We start from the raw sequence: 24,778 nt of genomic DNA, 5'->3' as shown, positions 1-24,778 counted from the left end.
TTGGAAGTAGTCCGCAAAGCCTTCTACAATTTCATCTTTATTATCTAGTACATTATTTTCATATTTGTAAGTGTTGCAATCCCTACTATTCTTTCTCCTATTTTTAACGTATGCCCAGAAAGATCTAGTGTCATTGTTGATACCTTGTTCCACTGTCTCAGTGTATCTTCTGTGTGCGGACTTAATTTCAGATTTAATTTGAGTTCTCAGAATTTTATATTGACTATCATAATGTTCCATAATGTGCTTCCGCTTTCTGTAATATTCTTTTTCTTTCAATTTTCGAATTATGCTATCTGTAAACCAAATGGGGTATGTTTTGCTGTTACCTGTTTTTTTTTCGTGGGAACCGATTCGTTTATAGCTGAATAAAGGTTGCCGTAAAAACAATCTACTGCAGCATCAACTTCAGTGCATTCATAGAGAGAGTTCCAATTTGTGTCCCCAAGCCTCATGAACAGTCGTTCGTAGTTCGCTTTTTTAAAATTATATGAAGTCTGGGGGGTAGTGTTAGGTTTAGTCCGATGCAATGTAATTCGTAGCTCTATTTCTAAGGCCGGGTGGTGTACATCCTCTGTCAGTAGCGAGTCTGATGTGAGATAGGTCGATTTATGATGATTCTCCTAAAAATACTGACAAATGTGAATGCTTGTCTGCCTTCAATATCAATTGAAACTGCTCTCTAATATACTATAATGGCTATGATGTTGCTTCTGAGTTCATTTATGTTTTTTAAAATTAATTTCGATTTAATATTCTGCCCGTTTCGTTGCACTATTATTTCTTTTCTTTCTTTCTTGATTGTATCTTCTAAATATGCTTGGCAATCTTGCTACTGTGCCGGTCAATGCTGATTTCAGCTCACATATGATAACGTATTTAACTTACTTGATTTCTCTCTTCTTATTTATTTCTAACAGATATACTTCTTTCTTCTCTATTTTCTTCCTTTCTTGATTGCAGATTACTTATTTTTTCGTATTATCTGCGAGTAACGTGATTGACGAATGTGTCATCCATTTGTTCTTTTTTTTAAACAATCTGATTCCAATTTCTTTGGTTTTTTTTTTCTTTTTTTCCACTGCCCTAGCAATTATGCTCTTTTAACTTCTGCCCTATAGACCTCTGAACCATGCTAACTTTGACAGTCGCATGACAGGCTTGCGCACCACTTAACACTGACCATATAAAGTTCATATAAACCTGACTGCATAAACACATATTAACGGAGGGTATCGGCTTGACAACAAGGTTTCATATCATTTTATATTATTCTTAATATCGCGCTACTTGAATTGTACAAGGAAGTATTGGAACACATAGGACACAGTGACGTCACATCACAACAGGACTCGTGCTCAACATTTTATTCATATAGACATCATCCTACTGTGTTTTATTGTATATGACAAGATGGAATTCAATTCCATGCCACCATCCATCAATTTTTAACATGTTACATTGTACTTGTCATAGTCTTAGGTTTCTTAAAGGGGGCCCCCATTTTCACTATGTCCTATTGTATACACGAATTTTAACTTAACTAGCTGAAGAAAAGAATGTGCATATTCTAGATATAATGTAAATGTGAAAGGTAAATATAAAAAATGTTGACACATTGTATTGACTAGGCGGATCATCCCTTGTCACACTGTTGGATGATGGTGTAGGTGAGGATGTGTGAGTACTTAGATCGTGGGTGTATCCGTGTGGTCTTGTAACAGGTAGGCGAAACCGAATGTTAGCGATGAACACCTCATGATCTGCACACAGGCCGAAAAGTAGCAGTCCATTGGCATTACAATTACCAATACCTGTTTGCCCATTACATTTCCCCATAACCGATTATCCCTTCGCACTCTAGCATTCAATCTCCAAACAGTAGCAGGTTTTCTGATGGTGCTATCTTGGTGATGATGGAGTTCGGGTGGTGGTAGAAATGGTTCTTTCTTCATTCTTTAGTTTCTTCATTGGCTTCTTGGGTGGGGGCATATGCAGAGAGGAGCATAATAATACCATATCTGCCTGTATAATTTCTAGTGAAACTTCATTTGTTCCCATCTTTATCTTTTTAACTGACAGTTTCACTTCTACCAAACCAGTCTCTCTTCCAGTTTCTTCTTTTGGTTGTGCAATATATCTTTCTTTGTTTTATTTACAGGATGGCCTTACACTCAATAAGCCATAAAAATATTACTCCTTTCTGCATTTTATTTCTGCTGGTGTTGTATTATTCAGTCTGTTTCCCTTACAAAAGTAGTCTAAACATTTTTACAGTTCACTGTAATTTCTTGTTTTTTCCACTGTTCAGGTCATAAATGAATCATTGTTAAAAAGAGTGAATAAATGTGCAACATTGAATATTAACCATTCATAAGATCTATATTACATCATTTTTCTTGTTTTATAGGGATGACACCACTGTTAGCAGCAAGTGTAACTGGCCACACTCACATTGTTGAATACCTGATTAAGTTACCAGATTTAGTGTCTCGTGTAGAAAGGGTAGATGCATTGGAATTGCTTGGTGCAACATATGTTGATAAGAAGAGAGACATGATAGGAGCCTTGGAACTGTGGAAGAGAGCTATGGATGACAGGTTTGTTCTTAATAATGACAGCCTGTAACAGGATATACTGTTGGTTGCTGGGTTCTGTGGCCATGTTAGAGGGGTCATATCATTTTCTGTGGGGAGAGAGGGGCAGTCTATATTCCTGCGTCAGCATGACTATGCACAGTTCAGAAGACATTGTATTGGAATGAGTCAGGCGTATGTTTTACTTGTGAACACTCGGGCATTGTTTTCCATTTTAGTAGTAGTAGTACTACTACGCTGACACCTTAGCGTAACGATTAGCACTATTAGCTGCCACCCTCAGGAGCCAGGATTCGATTCCTGGTACTGTCTGAAATTTAAGAATGATGGGAGGCCTGGTGTGTGGTTAAAATGGTACATGCAGCTCACTTGCTTTGGGGAGTGTGCCTGAAAAGAGCTGGAACCACCTTGGGATGAGGACACAAGTTTACTTTACCATAGCATGTGGCATGCTTATTACCAGTTGTTTACCTTTCTATATGGCCAAGGATCCCAGCAACATAGTACTTCCATCTGTATGAATGTTCTTACTTGTATACAGAAATTTATTTTTAAAGGGCTTAATTTGATTGTGTTTTCTCATGTAACATTATACAATGACTGCTAGATGTAATTTTCAGTTTGCTGGATAAATTGTAAACTGATTTTTGCTCTGACAGTATCACTCTCTTAAATGTAATAGTAAGTACTTAGTCATGCTGCCCTAGGCATTAAATATATAACAGAAGTAAGGTACTGTGTACGTAAGACTTATCAATTGTAGGTTTCCCTTAAAAGTGTTGCTCTAAAACAAATAATTAACAACCAAGAGTGTGTATGTCCTGAAAACTTCTGGAATCTTCAGAGTACTGCAGGTGAAGTACTTAGTAATTTACTGTTTCACTGATAGCAAGAATGTGGACAGGAATGCAGCAACTAGTTGATGTTGACATACTCGGTGATTCAAACAGCTGTTTCAGTGGATCTGTTGTAAAGAACACCCAAGGAGCCCAATTTTTGAAGGGCACACAATAATAATAATAATAATAATAATAATAATAACAGATGTAATAGTATACGATATATACGGTATCTATCGATCAAAACAAAATTAAAACATTACAAGAGTGTGGTTCAACCAGCGCTTACATACGGAAGCAAAACTCTTTATAAAGTTACTCAGGGAAACAGAATCGACAAAATCCTACAGACAACATTTTAAGAACAACATGAGGGATTTTCATAATAGCTAGAATAAGCATAAATAAAAAAATATGAAAAAGATGGACAATGCTGGATAGTGCGATTTGAAGTGGTGTACAGAGAACTGTCGCCCATCACAGATACTCTACAGAAGGAGAGAATCTCTCTTTTTGGTCACATTATGAGGACACCAGAAACCATATTACCAAGAAAAATTATAGAGAAATTCTGGAATTTGTAACAACAAGTAAGATGGTTTAAGGAAATTAAAGAGGATATGGAAGAATTAGAAATAACAGAAAATTTAAAGAAACTGGAGAACATTTAAAAGAAAGTTTGAACCATAGACAAACAACAGCTACCTACAGATGAGGAACGACAGTAAAGGTCGGAATGAATGAAAAGCTACTGGGTAATTCGGAAAGAATACTTTTCAAAGAAGATGACCAGAAAATGATTCACTGAAGTGGTTCATTGAGGCCGTAAAAGAATAATAATAATAATAATAATAATAATAATAATAATAATAATAATAATAATAATAATAATAATAATAATGAAATCCTTAAGAGTGTAAAACGCAAATACAAGAAAGACAAATTGGATCACACAGAGGAACATTTTAAGAACAACACGAGGGATTTTCATCAACTTTTCAAGACTAAGATTAAGGAGTTCATGACAAACAAAAACTGTACACTTGGCTCAGTACTTCAAAAATCTTTTAAATTATGATCAACCTGAAAAAGGGCCATCTTTTGAAGCACCTACAAACAAAAACTTCAATATTCACACCCTCCTGACAGTGAAAAAATCATAACTATAATCAAAGTGTTGAAAAACAACAATGCTCCTGGGAAAGACTTCATCATGGCATAACTCTTCAAGTATTCAGGTTACAACTTGATTAAACAGCTGAAAAGACTCTTTGCCCACATATGGGTGATAAAAGATATCCTAAAGGATTGGTAAAATGTACCCCTTCATCCCGTGCACAAGAAAGACGATAAAAAGATGTCAATAATTACAGATCCATCCCTCTCTTCCCCATTGCGTACAAGCTATTGTCGAAAACACTTCAGCGTAAAGTGAAAGTCCACCTGGACAAGCAGCTGGGAGAATACCAGGCAGGGTTTAGAAAAGGGCAGTCTTGAGCAGAACATGTTTACAGCCTTAAATCTCTGATCAGAATTAGGGCAATGAGACAGAAACGAATATGAATTATGTGAATTTCAAGAACAATTCAAAATAGAAAGATGATCCACCTATGCAATACATTTTTATTATTGATGTTATCTGGAGCATGTTAATGCAAATAAATATAATAGATTTTCCGCCATGGGCAAGCATGTTGGAAGCTAATCATAAATTCACATATGTTAAGCAGGATATGAAGATTCTCAAGATAGTTGACAAGGCACCCCACTGAACGTTACTGAAAACTGTTTCATTCATTTGGAGCAATATATTAACCCGAACTTTAATCTAGTGAAATTTCTGAGACATCCTTAACGTACTATTTGACATTATTATTCCAATATACTATAAACATAGGCCAGAAAAAAAACTGCAATCCTCATTCTCTTAACACTTCGCATTTACCTTTTCAGAAACCTCCCACCCCTGTACATCCGGCAGCTCCACCGTAGATGTAACCTCGCCCACTCCTTCCCTCCCCTCCTCGTTTTCAGTTCCTTCCACCTGACCCCACTTGCACTCAGGCTATTGTGATTTCTGTTACTCCATCAATAACATCTATTAGTATGCAGAAAATGAACGAGACTCTGTTAATGAACTCATTAAAATTTTACTTGACCTGGGTAAAATATTTTGTTTGTTTTCATTAGAACATTTAGATGTCTTTAAATTTCCTTCATACTTCTTCATCTTATGAATTAAAGCTAATTGGGTTTAGCATGTCTATCATAAATGGTATTGTAGTTTCACCCTATCATTGACTTAATGCTGGAATGACTTGTTATATGTTAGAAGTCTGTTTGTTGTTTATTCCTAAAGCGTTGTGTGCTTGCATGGGCCATTAGTCTAAAGGGACACTCTAACTTGAAGTTGAAATTTGATGTGTACACTCCAATTTTATACTTGAGCTTCTTGATACACTAGTTAGTCCAAACCCCGTTAATCCGAAAGTCCGGTTAATCCGAACTGAAATATTCAATTTTTAAAAAAAATTCTCCTTACTGAAATGAAAGAACATATTATAGAATGAACATTTACTTGCATTTTATTAGTCATATTTTACTAGAATAACTTAATGTAAACATAATTATACATCATAAACCATCAATCACTGGTCATTTATCTTTACAAAGTCTGTTAGGTTTTTTTGCCATAGTGATTGGGCCTACTCAAAGATGCAGTGTTAAACCAGCGTATTTTATTAATGTAACTGCTAAAGAATGGACATTTCAAATTAAAGTATGTACTGTACTGTATTGTAGAAACTGTTTTCCTTAGACGGTTGAGGCGCTGGTCTTCTGACCCCACCTTGGCAGGTTCGATCCTGGCTCAGTCTGGTGGTATTTGCAGGTGCTCAAATACGTCAGCCTCGTGTTGGTAGATTTACTGGCACGTAAAAGGACTCCTGCGGAAGAAAATCCCGGCACCTAGGCGTCTCCGGAAACCGTAAAAGTAGTTAGCAGAACGTAAAAACAATAACATTATTATTAGAAAATATTTTCCGGTTAATCCGAAAATTTTGTAATCCGAACAGACTCCGGTCCCAAATGTTTCGGATTAACAAGACTCTACTGTAGATATGTAACAAGGAAAAGTTAAGTGTAAATATCTTCTATTAATCTGTATGAGCCTCGCCTTAAAAGGAATTTTCACTTGTCCCTGTGACTATTGCCTTTATGTCTGGTGGTGTTTACAACTTGGTGACAAATGCATGTCGCTTGTATTGTATGAGTGAGTGCGTTTTGGCGGGTGGTGGGAAGGGGAGGGCAAAGGGGAAGTGGCCGGCGCATTGAAGGCTGGTGTGGTTTGTGGAGGGGAACACCTAGAGGGAGCATAGGGAGGGATTGAGTTTGTTTGTGTGGTGGGATTATTGATATTTTTTAGGAATGAAAATGTTAGAAAATTTATTTATATCCAACTTAAGTGTTTGTATTCATTTTGGTAACTGTTCTAATAGGGGGTTCTGTACTATAGTGGCTGATGATGCTCAGAAAAAAGAGCGAAACGTGTACCATGTATAACAATTTAGTAAGGATGTAATCCTAACTAAGCTAATTATGTATTGAATAGGTGGATTGTAATAAACCATTGTATTTTTACATCATAATTGATTTTAAACACAGGTAAATACTTGTAATGTAATGGCCAACCAGGCTAATGTTAATATTAAAGGCAGATTTGTTAATCTCAAGGTTAGGATTAGTAAGATCTCCAAGGACATACGGTTTTTAAAGGAATGTTTGAATACAAATTAGTACCTAAGTTTTTAAAATCAGTACAAAGACGTAACTTATCTGTACCAAAATTAATAAACTCTCAAAACAAGGTGAATGAGATCTGGCTAAAAAAATGAGATTAAAACACCTTATAGAAAGAAATTGTTTCTGAATTTACAGCTATATTGCATACACTTAGAAATTTCACAGCTTTTATCCCCATTACAATGGTACTCATTCCAGCAGTATGCTGGAGAGAAGCTTGTAGATATTTTGGATAGGAAACAAAAAAACTCTAGAAAATAAAATTACAAGTTTAGGAGAGAATAATATAAAATCTACAGAAAGTAACAAAAGAGTAAGAAATTCTACTTCAGATCTAACAAATATCTCCACTACTGTAAACTTGTCAGATATCAAATTTACTGAAAGTGAAATGAACCTACTCGGTAAAAATTCAAAATTCAATTGGCCTAACCAACATCAAATAGAAGATGTGATTACTACAATAGCAGAAGTAAAGTCAAATATAGGGAAACTACCTTTAGATTTGCAAAATGATACTCGATTTGAAATTAAAAATGAACTCCCAACTTTAGTAAGAGAAATAAATAATAATTTTAATCCCATTCTCACAAACCAAATCAAAGAATTCATCATCATCATTATCATCATCATCATCATCATTGTTGACCAACTCCAGTTTCCCAGGTGAGGTATACGAGCCCCTTCCATTTTGTTCGGTCCATGAACCATTCTTTGTTCACAATCTGCTCCCAATTCTGACCTCTCTCGTCTACATCCTTCTTCACTAAGTCTGTCCATTTTTCTCTAGGTCTGCCCATTGGTCTCTTTCCCCTTATTTCTCTTTCATACTCTTTTCTTGCAGACCTATTGGCACTCATTCTTTTCACATGACCAAATCACTTCAGTCTTGCCTTTTGGATCTTTTGTAGTAAGGAGTCTTCAAGTCCTACGTCTTCTCTGACTTTTTCATTCCTGATTTTATCTCTCCTGGTCTTCTGGATCATTGTGCGTAGGAACTTCATTTCTACTGCTTGGAGTTTTGAGTTGTCCTTTCTTGTTAATGTAGCAGTTTCCAGTCTGTATGTGAGGATAGGGGTGCAGTATGATTTATACAGTGTCATCTTGGTTTTGAGTGGTACTTGTTTATCCCATAGTAGTTGTCTTACTTGGAGGTAAAAATATATTGCTTTGCTGATTCGACTGTTTACTTCATATTTAGCTAAGTTATCATTGGACATTATACTACCCAAGTACTTAAAATTCTGTGACACTGTCCAGCTTAGTGTCATGCTAAAACAACGTAATAGTAACTAAAGCAGACAAGGTGAAACCACAGTTCTATTAAATAAACAAGACAATATTAATAAAGTGGAAGAATTTTTTTCAGATAGAGCCTACTCAGTAATACAGAAAGATCCTATAATTAGGATTCCGCGAAAATTACGTAAAAATTCCACTTTTCTTTTTAATGAACAGGAATACCAGAAAATGATAAAACATGAACCCAAAGTTACCAACGCCAAGGCTCTGCCCAAGGTCCACAAAGGTAACATAGGGTACAGCCTATAATCAGCAGTATGAATAGTCTTAAGTATAAAACATCTAAATTCATACATCAGTTCCTGAAAAAGCACTATAAGTTTAATAATGAATCCACAATCAGTAATTCAATATAATTTTGTGACAAACTAAATAAATTCAGCTTACAACCACACTATAAGGTGTGTTCATTTGATATAACTAATATGTATTCAAGCATACCGATCAATGAAACTGTTAATACCATCAAACTTAATCTAGTCAAACACAGCAAATTAAGCAAGTTCGAAATTGAAGAATTTATTAACTTAATAATATTAATAATATTTGTTTTCATCATCAGTTCCTGAAAAAGCACTATAAGTTTAATAATGAATCCACAATCAGTAATTCAATATAATTTTGTGACAAACTAAATAAATTCAGCTTACAACCACACTATAAGGTGTGTTCATTTGATATAACTAATATGTATTCAAGCATACCGATCAATGAAACTGTTAATACCATCAAACTTAATCTAGTCAAACACAGCAAATTAAGCAAGTTCGAAATTGAAGAATTTATTAACTTAATAATATTTGTTTTCATCATCATTAGTCTTTGTGCTCATTACTGAGCGTCGTGACCTCATAACTCCATCATTTCCGTGTTGCAACCTTGACAAGATGTCTCCATCCCGAGCAGTTTTCACATTTCGTTAATATGACCTGAAGTGGTAACCCAGTGATCTTCTTCGCCTGATCTATCCATCTGCTTGCTGTTCTTCCTCGTGGTCTACTGCCTTCAATTTTTCCTTGTAAAATTACCTTTTCCAAGTTCTCTCCATCTCGTCTTAAAATGTGGCCATGGAACTGGAGGTAACGCTCACTCACACGGGAAGATAGGCGTTTCTTGATGCAGAGTTCGTCCAGAATGGAAACATTAGTTCTTCTTTCTGTCCAGGGTACACGTAGCATTCTCCGCCAACACCACATCTCAAAAGCATCAATGCGCTTTTTGTCTTTAGCATTCATGGTTCAAGTCTCACAGCCGTACAAAAAGACGGAGAACACTAGTGATTCTACCAAGCGCATCTTCGTGGCTTTTGATATTGCCCGGTTCTGCCAGATCTTAGTAAGTTTAACCATTGCAGCACGACCTAAGACAATACGTCTTTTTACCTCTTTATCACAGCTTTCCGTGTCATTGATGACAGACCCCAAGTATACAAATTCCTTAACTATATCCAGGTCATTTAGGTATCCCGTAAGTTGGATTTGACCTTGCCGATCAACTACCATTAGTTTGGTCTTTTTGATGTTTATCTCTAGACCATACTGAAGACTAGTGTTCTTCACCCTTGTAAGCAGGTCATGAAGTTCCTCTTCACTAGCAGCGATGAGGGAAGTGTCATCTGCAAAGCGCAGGTTATTAATTTTTCTGCCACCAGTCGAAATTCCACCATTCCAGCCATTGAGAGCTCTTTTGATGACACACTCTGCATAGATGTTGTAGAGTTGAGGTGATAATATACAACCTTGCCTTACTCCATTTGTCACATTGAAAATGCCTGAGAGGTTGCCATCCACCTTTATGGTTGCTGCGTGGTTTTTATACGGGCTTTTCAGTAACGATATTAAGTGCAGTGGAACCCCAAATTCCTTTAGCACCTGCCACAACTTGTCCCACATAACACAATCAAAGGCCTTTTTGTAGTTCAGGAAGCAAATAAAGGCAGGGACACAAAACTCGCGACATTTCTCAATTATCTGTCTCATGTTCAGGATAGACTCTCGTGTTCCTTTACCTGCAACAAAGCCTGCTTGTTCTGCGGATATCTGAGGTTGCAGGAATGGTTTTAGGCATTGATTTATTATGTAGAGCAGAACTTTGCTTGCATGGGATATTAATGCGATAGTACGATAATTGGAACCATCCCTTATAGACCCCTTTTTGTGAAGAAGGATTAGTATTGATGTTGTCCAGTCCTTGGGCCATTCACCAGTTTTCCACACCATATTACATACCGAACGTAAAACACACATGCCCTCCTCCCCCATCACTTTCAGCATTTCTCCCGAAATACCATCCAAACCTGGGGCTTTGTTGTTCTTCAAATGATTGACAACATTCACAATTTCAGTAAATAAAATATCAGGTTCTTCGTCATACCTCATAGAAATTTCCTATTCGGCAGAATTATTTCCTTTGCAATACAGCATTTCACAGTATTGTTTCCACCTCTCTATTGCTTTGTTCTTATCAGTAATAAGGTTGCTGTCTTCATCTTCAATCACTCATGTGCGTGGTTTGAACTCACAGGTAATGCTATTGACTTTTTTAAAAAGATCATGTGTTTGATTCAGCCTATGATGTTGGTCTATTTCATCACAAATACTGGTGAGATACCGTGTCTTATCAGTTCTGCAATTGCGCTGTATTTCACGGCAAAGTTCACTGTATGCTTCTTCGTCTTGCTTGGTTTAATGCCGCGTTTCTTCAGTATGCTCCGCTCTTCTATCAGCAGTAGAGTGGTGCTCGATATCCAGGGATGCTTAGCTTGGGAAGAATTAGTAAATGTTTCAGGGAGAGAAGAGTTAATGATTGACTTGAGGTTATCCCATGTTTGGGAGGCTGATCCTTCCTCCTGTACTTGCTGGAGTTTTGGCCTTATTCTTTCCCCAAAATCTTGGAGAACATTTTTGTCAGATTTGTTTTAATCAATGATTATTTCACATTCATTAGAAAAATATTCCATCAGATGTGTTTAGGAATGAGAGATCCCACATCAGGCATATTAGCTAACATTTATATGGACCATTTGGAACATAACAAAATATTGACAAACATAAAAGGGTTATGTCTATGGCTGAGATGTGGACGGCGCCTTTGTCATAATAGACAGTAAACGAAATAACAGTGAGAAAATTCTGGACTTCTTATATAATCTCGACCGTAACATAAAATTCACTAAAGAGGAGGAAAACAACAACTCAAATTTTCTGGACATCAGTATAAAGCATACAGGAAACAAATTTGATTTTCATATTTTTAGAAAACCGACATATGCCCCTGTAACAATTAAAAATGAATCACTCCATCCTAAATCTCATAAACAAGCGGCTTTTTACAGTTTGGTTTACAGAGCCCTAAAAGTTCCTCTTACAAACAACAGTTTAAGGAGGGATAAGTGAAAATTCCTTTTAAGGCAAGGCTCGCACAGGACCTAGCTTTAATCAATGGTTATAAAACAGATATGGTCAGTGAGATCATCAATAAGGTGAAAGTGAAAATGGCTACTAATCTCATCCCAGATAAAACAAAGAAATCCAAGTTGGCAACGTTTACTTTTACTAATCCAGCCATATATCAAGTCACTAATCCTATAAGAAAATGAGAAATCTATATTACGTTTAAAACCCAAAACCCAAACCAAAGTATTTCTTTCAATCATAATAGGTAAATTCAAACAATAACCAATATCAAGGATCAAGAATCTACAGAATCTTGTGCAGAATGCGAATTTTTGTACGTTGGCCAAACTAGCTGAAGTTTTCTTACTAGATACCTAGAACATGTTAATGCTGCAAAACATAATAAACATTCCGTAATGAGTGCTCACATGCAAAAAACTGGACACCGTTTCACAACCATAGAGAGAGATTTAAGAATAATCGGAAAAATCAAAAAGGGAAAATTGATGATGGAGTTAGAAAATATTTACATTCATTTAGATCAGCAGTTTAACCAAGATAAAAACCTGAACGATGAGATCGAAGTAAGGAATCCCCTATTAGAACAGTTACCAAAATTAATACAAACACTTAAGTTGGATATAAATAAATTTTCTAACATTTTTATTCCTAAAAATATCAATAATCCCACTATACAGACTCAACCCCTCCCTATGCTCCCTCTAGGCATTCCTCTCCACAAACCACACCAGCCTTCAATGCGCCACCCACTCCTTTCCCTTCCCACTCCCCGCCAAAACACACTCACTCGTACAATACTAGGAATGCTAATGGAGCGACAAGCATTTGTCACCAAGCTGTAAACACTACCAGACATATAGGTAACAAACAGTCAGAGTGGTAAGTGAAAATTTATTTTAAGGCGAGGCTCACACAGATTAATAGAAGATATTTACATGTAATTTTTCCTTGTTACAGATATATCAATAAGCTTAAGTATAAAATTGGAGTGTTCACATCAAATTTCAACTTCAAATTAGAGCGTACCTTCAGACTAATGGCCCATGCAAGCACACAACGTTTTAGGAATAAACAACAAACAGACTCCTGACATATAACAAATCATTCCAGCATTAAGTCAACGATAGGGTGAAACTACAATACCATTTATGGTAGACATGCTAAACCCAATTAGCTTTAATTCATAAAATGAAGCAGCATGAAGTTTTAAAGACGCCTAAATGTTCTAATGAACACAAACAAAATATTTTAGCCGGATCTCGAGTAAAATTTTAATTTCATTAACAGTCTCTCGTTCATTTTCTACATTTAAGAGATGACGTTATATTCAAGATTTTAGACAATTAATGTTTTCAGCTTAAAGAACAATCTTTTTAATATTATAATAGATTAAAATGAACATGTACAGTAAAGTTTTTTAGATCCATAGTTTTGATTCATACATGAACATTGTAATTATTAAGGTTGTAAAGAATTTGGTAAAATCGCATATGTTTGTAAAGTAGCATAAATTATTTCGAAGTTCAAGGTCAAGATCCTAATTAATCTAGAATAACTATAGTGGCTAATGATGCTCAGAAAAAGAGCAAAACATGTACCATGTATAACAATTTAGTAAGGATGTAATCCTAACAAAGCTAATTATGTATCAAATAGGTGGATTGTAATAAACCATTGTATTTTTACATCATAATTGATCTTCAATATGGGTTCTAAAATGAGAATAGTTACAAGTAACATACCACTTAGTCGAACAGCTCGTCTACTTTCTTCTAGTTCTTTCCAGCCCAAACTTTGCAACATTTTCGTAACGCTACTTTTTGTCATAAATCACCCAGAACAAATTGAGCTGCTTTTCTTTGAATTCTTCCCAGTTTCAAATCAAGTAATCCTGGCGAGGGTCCCGTACACTGGAACCATTCTCTATTTGTGGTCTTACCAGAGACTTAAATGCCCTCTTCTTTACATCCTTACTACAACCCCTAAACATCCTCATAACCACGTGCAGAGATCTGTACCCTGTATTTGCCATCCCATTTATGTGATTACCACAATGAAAATCATTCCTTACATTAACACCTAGGTACTTAAAATGATTCCCATAAGGAACTTTCACCTCATCAACGCAGTAATTAAAACTGAGAGGACTTTTCCTATTTGTGAAACTCATAACCTGACTTTTGACCCCAATTATCATCATACCATTACTCACTGTCCATCTCACAACATTATCAAGGTCATTTTGCAGTTACTCACAATCTTGTAACTTATTTATTACTCTATACAGAATAACATCATCCACAAAATGCCTTATCTTTGATCCCACTTTTTTTACTCATATCATCTATCATCTATATATATAAAATAAGAGTTTTGTCTGTACATTGCTCAGAATTTGAAAAGAATGGTATTTCTGTATCGGTTATGTCCACAGTAACAAGGTAATGCGCTTTTTACTTTTCCGTAATTTCTGTCTCTGTCTGTCTGTCTGTCTGTCTGTCTGTCTCTCTGTCTGTCTGTCTGTCTGTCTGTCTGTCTGTCTGTCTGTCTGTCTGTCTGTCTGTCCACACATCACTAGAAAACGGTTAAAGATAATTGAATGAAAATTGGTATGCAAAGTCGGGAAATAAGTTGCTACAATCTAGGCCATAAATAATTTCACACTGACAGAAATGGTAGTTCAGGGGAAGGCCTAAACTTTAATTTTCAAATATTTGTATTATTAGTGATCCTACCCTAATAAAAAGTTGGTATGCAAAGTCGGGGAATAAGTCGCTACAATCTAGGCTGTAAATAATTTTATTCACACTGAGGGAAATGGTAGTTTAAGGGAAGGCCTAAAATTTAAGTTTTAAATATTTATATTATTAGTGGTCGTATCAATAAATACTACATAACCAAAGTTATATAGAATAAAAGTTCAGACCACTTATGTCTTAGGCCTATATATTTTTTCCGTACCGGCTATGATAACAGATATTCATGAATTTGTATTTTTGTTGCTAAGTCCATATCAACGCCGAGCCACGAGAAAATGGGTTAAGAGACTTTAATGAAAATCGGTATATAGAGTCGGGGAATAATAAACTATAGTCTAAGCTATAAACAATTGTATTCATCCTGGATGAAATAGTAGTTTAAGGGAAGGTGCCTAAAAGGTAATTTTTAAATACCTACGTTATTGGTCCTATTGGAAAGTACTACATAATTAAAGTTATAGAGAATACAATTTCCGATCATTTATCTTTTATTCAGTTTTGCCGTACCGAGTATGATAAGAGTGGTATTTCAGAGTTGGAAGAAAACTAAATATGAAGGCCTACAATATCGAAAGCGCACAACATTGATCAACAATAACATTATATTGACCATTGTTTGTTGTGATGTTCTCTGTCTCTTATGCTGCCTCTCTCAACTCCGGTAGATGGGATTACTGCTGCGTACCGAGTATAACAGTCTGACTGAATATTGGCGGGAAACAGCCGGGGGGTTAGAAAACTTTCTTCTTTAGCATGCTATTCCTCTGGTTCATACATTTACTGATACAGCTGGTACGTAACACACTGGTTCATCGTAGTATTCCAGCTATAATAAGTTACAGACGAGAAAGGTTCCACCTTATCAATACAAATTTATTTATACAAATATCTACAGTACCGGTTTCGACTCTTTACATTTAGTCATCCTCAGCTGTACCTCAGCTGTACCTCAGCTGCACCTCAGCTGCATTCCTCAGACTACAAATTCTTAATTCCATTTTTCGTTTCTTACTGACACACATCGGCATTTATAGACCAGAGAAGACCCACCTTCCTGCATTTGACACTCACAGAATAGAAATTACATTCAATACTCCAGCCATATTCAACCCCAGCTGCACACATCTACCTCGGACAATACATCAGACTTGTTATTAATGATTGATAAGTCAACCATAAACTAATGAATAAGCATAATATACAGCAGAAAGAAGAGCACCACTTACAAAAAAAGCATAGACATTCTCCATATCATATTGAAGAAAATCAACAAATGCAAGACCGTTAACTTACTCTAAATAATTGTTTCCTATGTACTGTAACGGATCTTACATGAATTTGCACATTTTAAGATGGCATTCTACATGTAACTTACTATATATATTTTTGTGTTTATGTAACTGTACTTTTAATAATAGTCCATTTATACGATTTTCACATCATATTGAAGAAAATCAACGTACGCAAAACGAAAAGTTATTCCAACAAAAAGTTTCCTATTTATTTATTATAACGGATTTTACTTGAACTGTATATTTTAAGACAACATTTTACTTATTTCACATATATTTTAAAAAAAGTGTTTACGTAATTGTACTTTTAATAACAGCCCATTTACATGATTTTAGGCCTAAAAAAATTCACCTACACATTTTAGATTGTATATAGTCGAATTTACCCTGATGTATGCTCAATTAGAAGTAAGATATATCCTATCATTATGACTATTATTGTGGACAAGGCAAATCAACTAATTTGATTTATGTGAAGGTAACGGTGTACAGCTGAGGATGACTACATGTAAAGAGTCGAAACCGGTACTGTAGATGTTTGTATAAATAAATTTGTATTGATAAGGTGGAACCTTTCTCGTCTATAACTTATGATAACGGTCAATACGGAAAATGAAACTGATAAATCAAGTATTCCAGCTATTCGATCTCTACTCTGACGCGCTGTTTTGAATGAGCATTGTGCATACTTAAGGCAGAGGCTCACTTAGTAGTAGTATGGCCTGGTCTAGAATTACAATTTAGGTTTATTCCAAATTATAGCCCCACAATTCACTAAATAACTCAAATTCAACCTTGAAAAGAGCTGTTTCTTAAGAAAAGCTTCTTTTTCTTCAGTTTTATTAAATTCTACATTCATTTTATTCCAAATTAGCAGTGGAGAGGGGGTTTCTACTCTGGCTTGGAGGAAATATTTCCTTCCAAGTTAGATAGATTTTTCCGCCGCCAGTGTAATGAATTGATATTTTCCGACTCATCGGGTACTCCTATAAAACAGATTAGTAAAAGGGCATAGTTTTTGCCCTGGGAGCCTCCACTATTCGACCCTCTCCCCGCCGAAAAAATAAGAAGAGTGTTCATGGATCACGGCTGTCTGCGGCTTGGTCATTCCAGCTCTGGAACTTTGGACTGTTAGATCGGTAGTGTAGTCCTGTTCATTAAAAGTGAGAAAATGTGTGGTGTTTCATTTGAACGGGTATTTCATTTGAAATCATTGCTTTTAATCGCGCCATTCCTACTGACGTCATTGTAATGTATGTTCATTTCAGTTGGAAAAACCACTAAGACAGTCTTTCTGAGGATGTAAAAAGGCAGGTGGAGAGTGAGTGCCTACCATTATAATGAAAACACCCCAACCTGACTGTGACTGAAGGTATGCAAGCAGGTCTACCATTACAATGAAAATTTCCTAACTCAGTCTTCATATGAGAAAATATGTTTGGTGACTTCCCCGTCGCGTTTCTAGGGTAACGTTAAGAGCTATGCAAGTTAATACAATCTTGCTCACAACGTGTACACTACCTAACCTAGAATTCTGTATACAATTTAGAATCCCTTTGCGAAGCACGGGTATATCAGCTAGTATATATATATATAATAACAGTTTTGTCTGTACATTGCTAAAAATTTAAAAAGGATGGTATTTCTGTGTCGGTCGTGTCCATAGTAGCAAGGAAAAACACTTCTTAATTTTCCATAATTTATGTATGTATGTATGTATGTATGTATGTATGTATGTATGTATGTATGTATGTATGTATGTACACGTATCACGAGAAAACGGCTGAAGATAATTTAATGAAAATCAGTATGTAGTGTCCGGGAATAAGTCACTACAATCTAGGCCATAAATGGTAGTTTAGAGGAAGGCCTAAAATTTAATTCTCAAGTATTTGTGTTATTAGTGGTCCTATCGATAAATACTACATTACTAAAGTTATACAGTTTTAAATTTCCGATCATTTGTGTCCTATACATTTTTACCGTACCAGCTATGATAACAGAGATATTAATGAATTTGGATTTTTGTTGCTAAGTGCATATGAGCGCCAAGTCACAAGAAAATGGGTAAACAGAATTTAATGAAAATCTTTATTTAAAGTCGGGGAATAAGGAACTACAGTTTACGCTATAAATAATTTCGTAAGACGCCCTAATATCACAGAGTCGAAAGAAAACTAAATGTGAAGTCCTCCAATACAATAATATTACATTGACCGTTGTTTGTTGTGATGTGCTTTGTGTCCTCTGTTGCCAGTCATGTCCGACAGATGGGATTACTGCTGTATACCAAGTACTTTTATAAAACTTGCTTTACGTCACACCGACACAGATAGGTATTATGGCGACGATGGGATAGGTAAGGGCTAGGAGTGGAAAGAAAGTGGCCCTGGCATTAATTATAGTACAGGCCCAGTATTTGTCTGGTGTGAAAATGGGAGACCACGGAAAACCATCTTCAGGGCTATCGACAGTGGTTTTCGAACCCACTACCTCCCGGATGCAAACTCACAACTGCGCGCCCCTAACCACACGGCCAACTCGCCTGGTCGTACCGAGTATAACAGCCTGCTTGAAAATTGGCGGGAAGTAGCTGGGGAGTTAGGTAACTTTCTTCTTAAGCATGCCATTCCTCTGGTACATAAATTTTCTGATACTACTGGTACGTAACAAACTGGCTCATCATAGCATTCGAGCTATTCAATCCTTACTCTGAGGCACTGATCGGAATGAGCAGTGTGTATATTTAACGGAACAGTGGCAGGGGAGTGTTCATGACTGTCTGCGGCCTGGTCATTCAAGCACTGGAACTTTGGACTGTTAGATCTGCATTATAGTACTGTTTGTTAAAAGTGAGAAAATGTGCGGTTTTTCGTTTGAGCGAGTATTTGATATGATAACATTGCTTTTAATCCCTACGTTCCTACTGATGTTTTTGTAATGGCCTAAGTTAACTGTAGTTTGGAAAACCACAAAGACAGTCTTTCTGAAAATCCCGTAGCAAAGCACAGGTACATCAGCTAGTTTGAAAACATAACGGCCCAGTAATACTGCCTCGAGGAATTCGCCTCTTGATTATTACACGGTCAGATAAAGCTTCGCCTACTGTAATTTTGTGAGATCTGTTTTCTAGAAATACAGCCACCCGTTCAGTCACTCTTTTGTCTAGTCCTATTGCACTTTTTTTTTTTTTGCCAGTAGTCTCCCATGATCCACCCTATCAAATGCCTTAGACAGGTCAATCGTGATAAAGTCCATTTGACCTCATGAATCCAAGATATCTGCTATATCTTGCTGTAATCCTACAAGTTGAACTTCAGTGGAATAACCTTTCCTAAACCCGAACTGCCTTCTGTCGAACCAGTTATTAATTTTGCAAACATGTCTAATATCAGAAAGAATGCTTTCCCAAAGCTTACATCCAATGCATGTCAAACTGACTGGCCTGTATTTTTCAGCTTTATGTCTATCACCCTTTCCTTTATACACATGGACTACTATAGCAACTCTCCATTCATTTGGTATAGCTTCTTCATGCAAACATTAGTCAAATAAGTACTTCAGATATGGTGCTATATCTCCAACCCATTGTCTTTAGTATAACTCCCAAAACCTTAACAATTCCAGCCTCTTAAAAGCCTCATGTTTCATTAATTTTGAAGACTAGGTTTCGATACTTCTTTTATTATATATACTTAGTTATGTTTTTGTCAATTTTAAGGTTAAATGACTGAAGATGACCTTACTGTTGGGTTGAAACTAGCGAAAAGAAAACTTCAATAACAAAATTGTATTGAATAGATGGATCATCTTTTGATTTTGAATTGTAATTTTTCATCTATACAGATCACTGTGTAAATGATTTCTTAAGATTTTAAGAAAGCATATCGGTATGATTTAGTGGATCACAAGACACTAAGCACCCTGGCACTGATAAAAGAGCCTCGTACTGACTGACTGACTGGTTCCTGAGTGAGCTATCGGAACCATTTGAGATAAAAACAGGCCTGAGGCAGGGGTTGGTCTTTCCCCACTCCTGTTCACTTGTGTTTTGGAGAAGGTAGGCCAATTGGAGAGTGGAGAAAAAAGTTGTCCGAAAGTGATCTTCAAAATGGAGTGAGAGTAGGATATAAAAACACAGGAATCACTTTTGACTGTTTGGCTCCTAGGAGACAAATCTTCAGACAGTAGTACAGAACGTGGAAATTCTTCAAGAAATAGTTGCTAAAATGGGTTATGGATGGATCTCCTTTGAAAAGACTGTGTAACGTTTAGTGGCTTGTTATTCCTCTCTGAGATGGTATTTCTGAAAAGCAGTAAAATATACTCCCGTTTTTGCAACATAAAATTTATCCATTAAAAGTTGTTTAACTTCTGTAGTATATCTGCAACAAAATAAATTAGTAGCTAATACCAGTGGGTCTTAAAAAGAACACCTGATCCAAATAAGACCCATAATTGGCCCCCAGTAAGGCCTACCCTTGATTTTTAGAAATAAAAGTTATATTCTGAGCTCTTATTATTTATTATGTTTTATTGATACTTGCTGCATTTATTGACACAAGGTAAAATAGATTAGCCTTAAAAATAATTGGAAAATATCCCAATTTCTGCAGTTTGAGCCTTCTATATAAATACAAAAATATTCGCTCTTGGGTAAAAACATATAGTGTCTTTTATGAAAAAATGTCTTAATTTATTTACTGTATTTTAGAACGTTCAGAAAGTTTCATTACAATGCATCTGTAAAACATATAGGAATAAAGAATATTACTGTAACAACACGCACTTTTTTTTTCTTCACAACAGATGTGGTAAACCAGCTTACTAATTTCTGCTTCACCCTTTCCTGGATTGACTACTTTCTCCTTGATGGGTGTTAGGCGCAGCCTTAACAAATTTTCCCTCGTACTGAGTTTTCTTCAGACCTTTCTCCTTTCTAGAAATGGTGAACATTTTCTTGGAACTGGTTTTCTTAGAATTTATCGTAAGATCTCTTCCAGCAGAATTATGTCTAGTTTGGTCACCGGTATTTGCATGGTACTTCGAGATTTTGTCATCAAACATTGTCTTTGTGACAAGTGGAGCCTTGTAATTAAAGGCATTTCTTTTAGGAATGTGAATTTTCCTTTTAAATTCAGGCATTTCTAAAATCTCTTTGAAAGAAAATTCCAAATCATCATCATCAGAATCTAAATCATTCGAACTGTTGTGAACTGAAAAATGTTCACTCACACTTGAGCTGGAATCACTTGAGTTGTCAGTAGGAAATCTCCTTTTGCTGGATTTAGTTAATGGTTCTAGATTTCGCGAGTTTTCGTCCCACTGAGGTTCAGTTGGCAAGTCTTCTGGTGGAACAGGCTGCTGCATAGGATACAATGGAACGAAGGCACTTTCAGGAATGATGTCAAATGGATAAATACCATTTGCATGGAACCCAGAGATAACACTTGCTGGGGACATTGCTTTTGGCCACACTTTACCCATTTATCTTGACAAACACTCACCTGCTGATTGCTCTACTTTCATCTGCTTTCCTATTTTTTGACCAGTAGAGTGGAACTTTGTCATCACAACATGATTCAAATGGTTTGAGCCTTATTGGGCACCACCAACTTTGTGTTTAGTTGCAACTGATATGCTGTTGGTGAATTCTAAATAAAACTTATTTCAAGTAACTAAAACCATAATCTTAGAGAGCATAATTTACTCTACTGCTAGATATATTTACAAGGGCACCACTTAACTGATAACGTGTGTTATGAAGTATGTAAATATACCTTGCAAATAAGAACAGCGTTGGTGTTTGTTGAGGCTTGTTACAAAACTGCCGAGGATGTGATCGGCGCACAAAGAGTTTTGGAAGTAGTTCCTTCCTGTGTCAGGAGCTAACAGAACCACAAGGAAATTTCCTTGTAGTTCCATTTATTGTATTCCCTTGTATTGAGCCAGGTCTCATTTGATACAGATACTTTATATGTATTAGGAAAAGACAGACTTCACTCGCAGCATTGAGAAGGCTTATGAAATTGTCTGGAGGATAAATACCTCATAGGTTATGAATTTCGTTATGGTCCATTGACAATTGATCACTTATCAAAGGGTAGAGAAGGGTCCACCTACTCAGTACCATTAGATTACAAATTATAGAAGACACTATACAAGCTTGGTGCACAAATTGCTCACTTTCCAGGAAAAATGGAAATATCATCGCCGCTGGTTGAAGGAGGTGAACAAAGACATGCAGATGAATGATACAAGACCAGAGGACATAACGGAGAGGACCGTCTTTTAGGAAGAAAGTTGTGGGGTTGAGAGATGATCCAGAGAAAGAACCTGTAAAACCGCAGAATATCTTGGTTGAGGAATGGCTGAAAAGGAGCGTTAGGTTGAAAAACCTTTGGTTACAATGTAAAAAAAAAGTGTAAACCTAAGAAAGAAAGAAAGAAAGAAAGAAAGAAAGAAAGAAAGAAAGAATGGCACGTTTTGCAGAGACAAGAATTTCTTCTTTTTTCTTAACACTACCAAAGCCCAAAGACTGCATTGCCATGTTTATTAATACGGGCCATGAAAGTAGCAATCTATATAATAATAATAATGTTGGTTTTTACGTCTCATTAACTACTTGTTCAGTTTTGGAGATGCTGAGGTGCGGGAATTTTTTCCTGTAGGATTTTTTTTACATGCCATTAAACCTACCAATACAAGGGTAACATATTTATTGGTGCAGTCAATGCTGCCCAACGAATTAAACTTGGCCACAGGGACCATCCAGATCTGCTTTCACTAATAGACAGTAGCACAATCAGAATGTCAAAACTGATAGCCAAACCAATTATGTGGCCCCACTTCAGAAAGTCTGAAACTCAGTAACTCAGGCCACACGACGATGACGACGACGAAGATGATGATGATGATGATAAATTTATGTCTGCCCATCACCATTCCCCCTTAAACACTTTGGTGCTGTAGACTCCCCTTGCTTCAATAACTTTACTGTCACGTCCTTCCATCTCATTCCAGGTCATCCTCTTTCCTGCCTTTATTTCTATAAGAATTTTTAAAATTTTCTACTGACATTCTCATATTGCAAAACCTCTTTGTCTTGACAATACTACTCTTATCCTGCAGTTTACCTACTTCTCTTTTCCCTTGGTGATGTTTTTATCACGATTCAGGGTCTCTGTTCAGAAAGGCTCTTCAATGTCTGGCCTGCAGCAACGGCAGAATAGACACCTACTGCTTCCATCAAATAATCCATCCATCACTTCCTTGTCATATCTAGGGGTGTTGTTCCATGTGGGCAGAAAGTCCGTTCTTGTAACAGTTTCTACATCTATTGTGACCAAATGACCATACCAGGAAGTTGTCTTCCTGGCCATTGTTTCCGTTTTTTCCTACCGACCTCATCTCATCTGAAATGGAGGCAATACTGAAGGTATTACGTATGGTTACATTTCTGATTTGGTAAAGCCATGCAATTCCCATATATCATCTGTGCATCCTCATCTCCGTTCTGTGAAGCATCTGCTTGTTCACTTTGTTGCTGCCCAGCATTCAGGCTGATAAAGTGCCATTGCACCTATAATCGTGCAGTAGATGTTTGTCTTGAGACTCAGCAGGATCTTCCATTCACAGAGGACACCTATGATTCATTGCCACTTCAGGTGTCATTGACATGGGCTTGAAGCATCTCGGAGAATAGTGCCATCAGTTGTTCACAGGGAGCTAAGGCAACAGGACTTCAGAAATCTTGACAAGAGAGATATCATCTACTACAGTTGTACCATTTGTCTGAATGTTGTATTCAAAGTACTTGTCCTTACAGGTTGATCCACAGTTTGAAATCATCAAATCTTGTCTTCCATTAGTTGACTTCATTGTCTTATGGCTAGAGACGAGAATTATAGGCACTAAAAACAGTTAAAATAGGCAGGCATATAGGCTCTTAAATTAGCCAAAATAGGCATGTAAATAGGCACTAATGTATAAAATAGGCATGAAAAAATACTTATAATTTAATAACACGCTCAATTACTATAAAAGGAATTTACAACAAGCAACTTTTCAATGTTTTCCAGTAACAATCTTGTTCTCCTGTCGGGCAGAATGTTTTGTACTGAGAGAAAGATCTCTCAACATCACAGGAAGTGATTGGACAAAACTTCAATGAAGCCACTTCATCTGGTTTTAGTTCAACTGCTTCATCTACCTCACCTCGTAGCACCCAGACTACTTTTACCATTGCTTTCCAACATGGATTCTGCTGCAGGACTCTTATGGAACTTTTTGTTGACAGCGGCTACCTTCCCAGAGATTCGGTCAAAACTTCTCCTGACTTCTTCCACAACCCTAAATGACCTCACCAGGGGAAAGCCACTCTTCTCCAACTCGGTGATTGCTCCCAGCAGCTTGTTGAAGTTTGAAGATGCTCCAGTTTATGCAGGGGGCATTAGCTCCCGCCATTGTAGTGCACGGGTCTATAGAAAATTGTTGTTGGTCGCTGCTCATATTGGACAGGTAGAAAAGCTGCGATGACACAGCTTTCTGTACTCGTGTCAAATGCATCACAGTATTTCTACGTTGATCTATATGGTATCTTTTCACATTTGATCTGAAAAATACTAAAATTGACTTAAATTAAAACGTTCGTAAATCTTAAATTTCTAGAGGTGGGCTAATTGTCAATAATGCTTAGTATAATCATGCAATTGTTTCATAAAAAAAAGAAAAAACTATTAGAGGTGATGTTTCTAGAAGTACAAAACTTTA

General features: G+C 36.4%; 1 protein-coding gene across 2 annotated transcripts in view; it reads left to right on the top strand.

Moving 5' to 3' along the window:
* The window catches only part of LOC136858282 (protein fem-1 homolog CG6966), a 186,133-nt gene that overhangs the window by 153,411 nt on the left and 7,944 nt on the right, over positions 1-24,778 (top strand). For both annotated transcript variants that reach the window (XM_067137704.2, XM_067137705.2), the window contains exon 5: positions 2,411-2,600. In XM_067137704.2, coding sequence (XP_066993805.1) covers positions 2,411-2,600 — 190 coding nt within the window. The remainder of the gene's footprint in view (positions 1-2,410; positions 2,601-24,778) is intronic.

Source organism: Anabrus simplex, chromosome 1, assembly GCF_040414725.1.
Source record: "Anabrus simplex isolate iqAnaSimp1 chromosome 1, ASM4041472v1, whole genome shotgun sequence".
Taxonomy (NCBI): domain Eukaryota; kingdom Metazoa; phylum Arthropoda; class Insecta; order Orthoptera; family Tettigoniidae; genus Anabrus; species Anabrus simplex.
Note: the sequence above shows the minus strand (reverse complement) of the source record. Positions and strands in the feature narration are given on the sequence as shown.